Source organism: Arvicola amphibius, chromosome 5 (assembly GCF_903992535.2).
Source record: "Arvicola amphibius chromosome 5, mArvAmp1.2, whole genome shotgun sequence".
NCBI classification, from domain to species: domain Eukaryota; kingdom Metazoa; phylum Chordata; class Mammalia; order Rodentia; family Cricetidae; genus Arvicola; species Arvicola amphibius.
Genome location: NC_052051.1, coordinates 48,355,930 through 48,365,538, shown reverse-complemented (window position 1 = coordinate 48,365,538; position 9,609 = coordinate 48,355,930). Strand labels below are relative to the sequence as shown.

The 9,609-nt window shown below is 53.3% G+C and overlaps 1 protein-coding gene across 7 annotated transcripts; it reads left to right on the top strand.

The window, feature by feature from the left end:
• Positions 1 to 996: 996 nt before the first annotated feature.
• On the top strand, positions 997 to 9,472 carry Gpat2 (glycerol-3-phosphate acyltransferase 2, mitochondrial). 7 transcript variants are annotated; one of them, XM_038330122.1, is made up of 21 exons: positions 997 to 1,059; positions 1,319 to 1,432; positions 2,065 to 2,138; positions 2,506 to 2,610; positions 2,814 to 2,942; positions 4,521 to 4,620; positions 4,946 to 5,079; positions 5,301 to 5,400; positions 5,494 to 5,706; positions 6,017 to 6,139; positions 6,284 to 6,366; positions 6,578 to 6,696; positions 7,171 to 7,241; positions 7,332 to 7,572; positions 7,653 to 7,801; positions 7,977 to 8,054; positions 8,301 to 8,432; positions 8,526 to 8,646; positions 8,727 to 8,792; positions 9,008 to 9,063; positions 9,356 to 9,472. In XM_038330122.1, exons 1-21 carry the CDS (start codon positions 997 to 999, stop codon positions 9,470 to 9,472), a joined length of 2,388 nt encoding a protein of 795 aa, XP_038186050.1. The 7 variants fall into 7 exon arrangements, with proteins under 7 accessions (XP_038186050.1, XP_038186049.1, XP_038186053.1 ...); XM_038330121.1 differs by having other exon boundaries at positions 7,314 to 7,572; XM_038330125.1 differs by lacking the exon at positions 5,494 to 5,706.
• Positions 9,473 to 9,609: the final 137 nt, after the last annotated feature.

Genomic DNA, 9,609 nt, shown 5'->3' with positions numbered 1-9,609 from the left:
CCGTGCGCTTAGGGTCTGAGTAGGGCTGTGAGAACATTTTTCAAAACAGGGAATGTATTTGAAGTGAGCTCGCCAGAGCCTGTGTGTACATGAATCAGGATCCATTTACCGCTTGGCTTCCTGGTGCTAAATAGCAGCAGTGGAGGGGAGCACCAAGAAATTCCTGGGAACTAAGTCACAGGCATTTGGCTCTCCTGGTCCTCTCCATGCCCCTGAATTGCTAGGTCTACACATGAATCTTTTTCAGCTCTTGCTTTCAGGACAACTTTCAGGTGATACAGATGAAGTAAAATGGGAACCCTGCAGTCCTTCATGGGGCCGCTTTTCTGGATCGTTGGGCCCTGGGACTCACAGAAAAAGAATCTAGATACATTGTGAACTTATAGCCCAGCAGACTTTGTGGTCTCAGGAACAAGGAGGCCAGGCATTCTCAGGCTGGCTTGCAGCTAGTGTGGTTGAATGGGAAAAAGAATGTGAATAATTAGACCAATTGGCTTGTCACGGACACTGCGGGAGGCCAGGGTAGGGACCTCCTTGGGCAGGAGTCCCTCTTCTTCCATAGATGGATAATGGATCTGGGCTTCCGGAGGAGAGCAGCTGAGCAGGACTCGGTGGGGTCGTGGAGCGTGGCCTGTTCCTTGTGGCCCCTTCATGCTGGTATAACCCAGTCCAACCTGGCTTTTGCTTCTGCACGGAGAGTCTTTAGTTGGTGTCAGGAGACATCTGGACGTGTGGGTGGAAGACAACTACCCCTCTCATGTCGGCCTGAGGGCACCCCTGGCTTTTCTAGTTAGCTAACTTCTTGGAGGTACCACTTGTGCCAGGGACTGAGCCTCCAGTTCCTGGCAATTGTCTGTTCTGGGGGGTAGACTGTGAGTCACTTCAAAACCCCTGGATTATGGCTCAGATTCCATGCAGTTCCACCCTTTCCCCTTTTCTAGGTCAGGTTCATGTAGAGTGAGACAGAGTGCTTAGTTCACAGATCTTACAGACTTCATGGATACCATGTTGAAATCCAGACCCCAAACCCAGCAGAGGAGTAACCACAATGGTCAGGAGGTAGTGTGGGAATCCTCACACCCTTTGTCCTCGCATTTACCCTCTTCTGACCTTCTCCTGATGTGCCTCCTGCCCCTTTGTCAATGACCCTGTGGTCGCTCACCTCTCCTGTGGCCCTTCTCTAGACCAGTCTTTGGTCCTCCAGCTTTGGGGTTCTCACACCCTTTGCAGTCCTCCTCCTTATGCTCCTTTACTCCTGATGTGTCCCCCTCTGTCAAGAACACTGAGTTCGCTCACCTCTCCTGTGGCCCTTTTCCAGACCAACCTTTGGTCCTCGGGCTTTGGGATGAAGATGGAGGCCATCACCCCCTTCCTGGGGAAGTATCGCCCCTTTATGGGTCGCTGCTGCCAGACCTGTACTCCTAAAAGCTGGGTAAGTGATGGGACAAGTGGACCCTCCTTTGCAAAGTGTAAGCTAGCTTAGTTCTGGGTGTTGTGGATGCTGGGAAGCTGCCTCCTCCATGTCTTTCCAAGCTTGATCTTTTAATTGCACTATGCCTTTGTCCTTCAGAGGAATGAATCCACAGGGGTCTGTTGGGGATGTGGCTGGGGGAATCCGTAGGAAGCCTCAGGAGAGGTGGGCGGGAATATACCTAGGTCTGCACTAGCTGTGTTCAGTCGGGGACACTGTCCTTTCAGACGTCATAGCACTCAGCATCTCTTGCATGTCTGTATCATGTGCTGCTGCCAAGATGGCTCAGCATACTAATGGAGATTCAGGTTACAGATTCTGCTCCTGTTGAGTTAAAACCCCTGCTGAGAGGATTTTAATGTGCTTATCTCGAAGAGGGCAACTCCAAATGGGGCAGTGGTTTCACTCTAAGCATGAAGCCTTTTTCTTTTTGAGCCAACTTTGGGATCTTGGATCAGACATCTGGGGGATGTTCTCTATACTTTCCTCCTGGTAGACTCGAAGGGCCGTCAGACAGAGGCTAGATGGGGGGGGGGGGTACAGCTTTGGCTTGCAAAGGCCCCCAGGACATGTTGTCCCTTCCTCTTGGCTAGGAGTCCCTCTTCCACAGAAGCATAATGGATCTGGGCTTCTGCAATGTGATCCTTGTGAAGGAAGAGAACACCAGGTAGCCAGAGCTAGGGGTGCAGGGTGGCAGGTTGCAAGGGCCCTAAAGGGTATCATTTTCTTTCTGCAATGGGGAAAGAAGGGCCCCTGTCCTCTCCTTCATAAGCACAGCAAACTGAGGCAAGCTTTACTGTCCTCAACTTCCTCCTGTGGGCATGTATGGGTTGCCCACTGGGTGTCAAGTCACTGTGCCCCCTCAGTGGGGAAGGGGGTGGAAATAGGGACCAGATAGGCAAGTGGCTCCTTGTTCCTTTTAATTTTGCTCCATGGTGGAGCTTGGTCCTGGGACACGAGACAGGTGCAAACCCTTCCTGATGAATAGACCTCTCTGGACCTTGGGGAGGCCTCTCTGAATCATCTTCCCCCAGGTTTCGAGGCTGGCTGGTTCGCAGGCTCTGCTATTTCCTGTGGTCCCTGGAGCAGCACATCCCCACCAGCTCTGATGCCTCTCAAAAGATCATGGAAAACACTGGGTGAGGAGCAGGATCAGGGGCTGGTACTTGTGAGATACTTAAAAGGGTAACAAAGGCTCTATCAGGATGGCCAAGTCTGGCTGAGGCAAGGTTTCTGGAATGTTATCTCTGCTTGGGCCCACATTGGACTCTGGTATACACTGAGGAAGTGAGTAGAGAGACCACTGATGTCTAGCCCAACACTGTTCCCCTAATCCCAACAGGGTGCAGAGCCTCCTCTCAGGAAGAGTTCCAGGAGGGGCTGGAGAAGGCCAGGCGCCTGACCTAGTGATGAAAGAGGTGCAGCGCATTCTGGGCTACATTCAGGCCACACTGTGCCCCGTCTTGCTCAGGTAACAGTGGTGAGCAGCTATGTCCTTAGGTTGAGGCCTTTGCCCCTTTGGGGAGTGAATGTGAACTGGGCTTGGAAAAGCACCAGATATTCTTCCTTAGTAGCTGGATGGTAGCCTACTGCAGCACCTCCCCGGGTTCACAGTACAGGTCTGCACACTTAGATACAGGTAATTAAAGAGGTGGACCGGTACAGCTGTCCCAAGAAACAAGGGCCAGAATACCCAGGAGGAGGGTGAGCACTGTAGTTAGAGCCAGAAGTGAAGAAAGTCAGTCGTGGAGGGCACAGGAGTAAGAGAGGAAACAGTTTCTTTAGAGGGAGAAGCCCGAGTCGGCCCTGAACAGGAAGGGCCAGGTTCACAACAGTAGTGGCATGGTTGGAAGCTGATGGCTGAAGCAGAGAGCAGCTGGAGAAAGAACCAGATTAGAGCCATATAAGTAGTTCAGGCGGCTCTAAGGGCAGGAAAAGCCAGTAGGAAAGTTTTAAGAGAAGTGGCCGCATGATGAGCTGGGATGAGAGCAGAGACCAGCATATCTGCAAAGTTGTTAGTCCCATTGTGAGGAGTACCGAGGTTAAGGTAGCAATAATGGGACTCATGAATAGATTAGGTGGTGGTAGGAAAAGAAAAACACAGGAAATCCCCTGTTTCTGGCCTAGTACCTGGGGGTGTATACAGAGAGGGTCAGGCTTGGTCACAAGGGAACTGGCCCTGGAAGGATGTTTGGATTGGGAGTTCCAGTAACTGACTTGAGGACTTAGTTGTCTGTGTAGGTCTGGGAGCTCAGAAGAAAAGACATAAGATTTTTCAGAGCTTTAGTATACAGTTTATGTTTAAAGCCAGGGGATGGCTTCAGTTAAGCAGCTGAAGGGGGCTTAACTGTCAGGCTCAGCTGTTGGTGATTTTGATCAATCCTCTATTGTAACAGTTCTTGACTCTGTTGAGGCTTTCAGGCTCTTGACCTCACAGTGCCCTTGGGTAGGACCTCCAGAGCACAACTCTAGCAGGCTGCCTGCTTCCCCTGTGCACCTAAAGTAGTCAGGTGGCCTCCAAGTGCAGCTTTTATAGGGGCATGGTCTTCCCCAGTGTTCCCATATGGTTGCTGCGTCCCAGAATCGCCCCCATTTAAAGTTCCTGTCAGATGTGGGCTTGCTGCTTGCCCACAAGTTTTCCTCTACTTCCTTTGGTGGCAACATGGGCCCCCTACTGGGCATCTGAGCAAATGCAGAGTCTGCTCTCTTTAATGGTCTCCCTTTCCCACTTGTCCTGGTAGTTGGCAAACGTAAGCTGATGGGGTTCTATCTGGAGTCTGAGTCCTTTGGTCTCCCTTAGATGAACAGAGGCAGAATCTGTGTCTGGTGTGAGCCAGCTGCTTCATGAGGTCTTGGCAGTCAGTGCCTTTGCAGCAGCAGCGCCCACTTAGTATTGTCTACTATTAAGCAGGTCGTGACCTCTCCTGATCAATGTGGGCAATAATGTTGCTTGCCTTAGAGTAGTTCTGGGCAACCTTCTCGGGATTCTGTGGGGCTGAGCCTTGTGGAAGGTGACCCTGCTGCACCTCAAGCTGGTACTGCTTTCAAGGTTGTTGAGCTGGGCACTGCTGTGGTTCCTGAACCGCCTCTTCCTGAATGTGCAGCTTCACAAGGGACAGATGAAGATGGTCCATAAGGCTGCCCAAGAGGTAAGCCAGGCCATACTGGCTAGGCTTGGATGGCCTGAGCAGAGGCAAACCCAGACACTTATCAGCTGTTAGAAAAACCCACAGCTCTTAAGACAACTTTGCTGCCATGTCTCATAGTCTTGTTCCTACAGGGTGTCCTGTAGTTTCTTTCCCTCGGTTTCAATAGCCGTTATGCATTGCCTTAAAAGTCATGGGAAGGCTACTCTACCTTTGGAAAATGTGTAGAGGAGCCCTCCCTCCCTCAGTGCTGGCCTGGGACTTGTAGGTGCTGGGGTTTGGCTGTGTTTTTATGGTGGGTACTTCCTTCTGGCTGTCTCTGGAGCAGGGCTCGCCGCTTGTTTTCCTTTCTACTCACAAGTCCCTCTTGGATGGGTTCCTGCTGCCTTTCGTTCTGTTCTCCCAGGGCCTGGGTGTGGTCCGTGTGGCTTTGGACCCCCGCACCTGCTCCCCTGCTCTCAGGTATGACAGGAGGGTGGAAGTTAATTCTCCTTCCTAGTGTGTTTTCAGCCATATGACAGCCTAACTTGTAGACTTAGATGGATGGTTGGCTATAGGTCCTTGGGCCATGACTGCTTCAAGTGTCTAGTCAGACAGGCTGGGAGAGGCAAGACTCTTGTGAAGCATCTGGGCCAGTCTCTGTTCCAGAGCCTTTCTCACTAGGCTCTGTCCTGTGCTCACAGAGCTCTACTGAAGAAACTTGGGGGACTTTTCCTACCCCCAGAGGCTAACCTGTCCTTGGACAGCTCAGATGGCATCCTTGCAAGGGCTGTGGTCCGTGCAGTGAGTGTTCCCTGTGGTTACGTATGGGGTGGGCCAAGGGTACAAGAGTCTGCTTCTAATCTGGCCTCAACGCTCACCCTTCCTCTCTTCTAGGCTGTGGAGCAGCTGCTCGCCAGTGGGCAGCCTCTTCTCATCTTCCTTGAAGAGCCCCCTAGGTACCCAGGGCCCAGGCTTTCAGCCCTGGGCCAGGCCTGGCTAGGACTGGTGGTCCAAGTGGTCCAGGAGGGCATCATTCCAGATGCCACACTGGTACCAGTTGCCATTGCCTATGACCTGGTTCCAGATGCACCATGTGACATGAACCAGGTGAGAGCCTCTTGTCCCTGGGGACCCCAAGTGGACACCACTTCTGGGTGGCACAGTATGTTCTGTGATTGGGCTTCCTTAGAGCTGAAGTCAAATTGGAATGTGAACTGTGTGTAAAGGAACTGACACTACAGTCACCACCCTGCAGTACCTCCCAAGGTCTTTGCCATCACCACTTTAGAAAAGACCCCACAAGGGAGGTCATGGGTGAAACAGTTTGGAGAAGACCAGTGAGCAGTGTGGAGGGCAGAATGGGTAGCAGCCCCGAAAATTGTCCAAGAATACATGTGCAGCCTCTCCTTCCCTGCAGGACTTGGCTCCCTTGGGGCTATGGACAGGAGCCTTGGCTGTCTTTCGAAATCTGTATAACTGCTGGGGCTGCCACCGGAGAGCCTGCGTCAGGGTGCACCTCGCCCAGCCCTTTTCCCTCCAGGTATGAAACAATTGGGAAAGGCTGGGAGAGCTTTTGTGATTTGGCCTTCAAAGCCATTGTAGGGATAGTATTTTCTGTCTTAGATGGTTTGTGTGTGGGTTTCCTGGGTGGCAAGAGCAGACCACACGTCTTTATCCTGGGCAGGAATACACCATCAATGCTAGAAGCTGCTGGGATAGCAGGCAGACCCTGGAACACTTGCTGCAGCCCATTGTGCTAGGTGAATGGTAAGGAGCACAGAGGGAGGCAGTGGCTCTTCAGCTCATGGCCACTCCAGCCATCGCAGAACACCAACACCTGACACTCACCATCCCTACAGTCTAAGTGGAGGATGGCATACAGGCCTGGACGGGGACTTGGGGAAAACAGCTATAGCTTTGGAAAGCTTTAGACTGACATTTTAGTCTGGTTTCATTCTTTGATCTGTCTCTATTCCAGTGGTGTTGTTCCAGACACTGAGAAGGAGCAGGAGTGGACCCCATCAACTGGGCTCCTCTTGGCTCTTAAAGAAGAGGACCAGCTCCTGGTCAGAAGACTGAGCCGGCATGTCCTGAGTGGTAAGGGAAACCCAGATCTGCACCTTTAGGGTGGGGTTTCAACAGTACTTTATGTGGATCATATGGGACCAGCTACCAGGACCTGACCACCCCTACCCCCTTTGTGGCACACTTGGGATACCAGAAGAGTGGGGCATGCAAAGAGAAGGGGAGCAGATAAACTCAGTGTCTGAGCCAAAGATCTATGTCAGGTCCATCCCAATCTCAGATGCCCTCAACCAGTGTCCTTAGCTGTAACTGAGTCGAGTAGCAACACGTGCCTGCAGAGTTGTTAATGGTGTGGCTGTTACTGCTTTCTCAAATGCCACTCTGTAGCACACTGTTGGGGTGGGTCTGGTTATACTACTTCCTGGAACCTGCACTCTCCTGCTGGGGTGGAGATGGGACTGTGTGGTTGGGTAGCAGGGAGATGAGGCTTCTCTAGGCCCTGACCCCTGACAGCACCCTACATCCCCACCTTACCTCTCTCCCCAGCCATTGTGGCCAGTTCAGCAGTGATGAGCACAGCCATCATGGCAACACTGCTGCTGTTGAAGCACCAAAAGGTAGGGCACTGTACGGTGGGGCCCAGGGAAGAGCAGGGCTTGGCCCCCTGCTCAGGTCTGTTCTGCCTCCAGGGTGTGGTCCTGTCACAGCTGCTGGGGGAGTTTTCCTGGCTGACAGAGGAGACACTGCTGCGTGGCTTTGACGTGGGCTTCTCTGGGCAACTGCGATGCCTGGCCCAACATACACTGAGCCTGCTGAAGGCACAAGTGATTCTGCTGCGCGTCCACCAGGGGGACTTGGTGGTGGTGCCACGGCCTGGGCCAGGCCTCACACACCTGGCACGTCTGAGCAAGGAATTGCTGCCCACTTTCCTGAGCGAAGCTGTGGGTGGTGAGTCGGCGGGCTCACAGGGTGGGGTGATGTGCAAGCAGAGGGGAATGGCTCCCTCCTTAAGCAGCCTCCTCTGCCAGCCTGTGCAGTGCGGGGATTGCTGGCCGGCAGAGTACCACCTGAGGGGCCGTGGGAGCTGCAGGGCATAGAGCTGCTGAGTCAGAATGAACTGTACCGCCAGATCCTAATGCTGCTGCACCTGCTACCCCAAGACCTACTGCTGCCCCAGGTCAGATTCCTCTCCCGCAGCTCAGCAGGGCCCTGGGCCTTGCCATTATGACCTCCTGTGGTAGTGATCCTGTCCTCCAACTACCTCTGGTCAGAATTCTGCTAGTCCCCGGTCCACCCCCCCACCCCCCATGGGGTATGTTCTCTAAAGGGCTTTGGTGCTTCTCTTCCTACAGCCCTGCCAGTCTTCCTACTGCTACTGTCAGGAAGTGCTGGACCGCCTCATCCAGTGTGGGCTCCTGGTTGCTGAGGAGGTATGCCCCCACCCTAGGTGCAGCGCCCTGGGCTGCTCGTTTAGCCTGTTTCCACTAGCCTGGGCCTATGTGTGTCATGCCCGTTTGCATGTGTAGCTAAGGTTCTCTTCACACATCCTGCCTCCACATTTCTTAGTGAGCTTCCCAGACCTGCTTTTACCTGCTGGGCCAGGACCAGGTCTGAGGGTTGTAGAGCTGATTCCGGCCCAGTCTTATCAGGTACCAGTAACTCTTCCCAACTCCTAGACTCCAGGCTCCCGGCCAGCCTGTGACACGGGAAGGCAGCACCTGAGTGCTAAGCTGCTGTGGAAACCGAGTGGGGACTTCACTGACAGTGAAAGTGATGACTTTGAGGAGCCAGGGGGGCGGTGCTTCAGGGTATGTTGGGAGATGCTGCAAACCCTGGGAGGCAGTGGAGGTGGTAAAGTACCTGGGAGCCCACCTTCCTCACTCTGGTCTGGCTCTCTTCAGCTTAGCCAGCAGTCTCGCTGCCCTGACTTCTTCCTCTTCCTCTGCCGCCTGCTCAGTCCAATACTCAAGGCCTTTGCACAGGCTGCCGCCTTCCTCCACTTGGGGCAGCTGCCGGATTCAGGTAAAGCCCTTACCCCTGGCAGTGTTCAGGGTACGGCTCAGTCCCATAGGACTGGGCTCTAGATCTAATCTCTCCTGCAGAGGTGAGCTACTCAGAGCAGTTGTTCCAGTTTTTACAGGACTGTGCCCAAGAAGAAGGGATCTTTGGTGAGTTCCAAGCCCCATCTCAGACTCCCTAGAGGAGGTAGTTTGCTGGTGACTGCTGCCCCCTGCTGGACAGTGGCTGCCTGACACAGGGAAGGGAGCTAGCATACAGACTTAACATGCAAGCCCTAGTTGGTTCTCCTTTAAGAGGAAGAAAGCCCTGCCCAGTGGCTCCCTGGCTTCCCTCAGAGCTTTTATTGTCTTTCTCTTTCTTCCAGAGTGTGCGGACCCAAATCTTGCTATCAGTGCTATCTGGACATTCAAAGACCTGGGGGTAAGAGGGACATTATCACCATTCTGTCCCTGACCTCACCCCAAGCCCCGCAGGCTGCTAGAACTGCTCAGAGGAACCACCTTGTTCCCACGCCCCATGGTGAATGCTAGTGAGAGGATGGCTTGCTTTCCCACTACAGTGGGGCCGCAGGGACATCAAGCAGTATTTACACTCAGGCGCTGAGGCATCACTACAGAGTTTTTTGGGGGTGGGGGTGGGGAAGTTGGACAGGCTTGGCCCTGGGGACACTGTCCCTTCAGCAAGGGTGCTTACAGTCCATCTTGTGGTTCAGGTACTACAGCAGATGCCCAGCCCTACAGGACCCCAGCTCCACCTGTCCCCTACATTTGCCAGCCGGGACAACCAGGACAAGCTAGAACAGTTTATCCGACAGTTCATCTGCAGTTAGAAACAGTGGGACCTGAGGGACTTGTCAGCCTAGAACTTCAGGGCGTGTCCTCATCAGGACACAGCTACCCTGGATACAAAAGCTGTGTTTAGTCATCATTTGGTGTGATAAATAAAGACACGAGGTTAGTTTCTTCC

What these genes read in the sequence shown, in the direction of transcription:
- Gpat2 (XM_038330121.1), top strand. Translation starts at nt 997, where the DNA reads ATGGATACCATGTTGAAATCCAGACCCCAAACCCAGCAGAGGAGTAAC. An exon ending in GTGAAGGAAGAGAACACCAG is followed by an intron (nt 2,139 to 2,505) that starts GTAGCCAGAGCT and finishes ATCTTCCCCCAG; the next exon opens with GTTTCGAGGCTGGCTGGTTC. An exon ending in GGGGCAGCTGCCGGATTCAG is followed by an intron (nt 8,647 to 8,726) that starts GTAAAGCCCTTA and finishes TCTCTCCTGCAG; the next exon opens with AGGTGAGCTACTCAGAGCAG.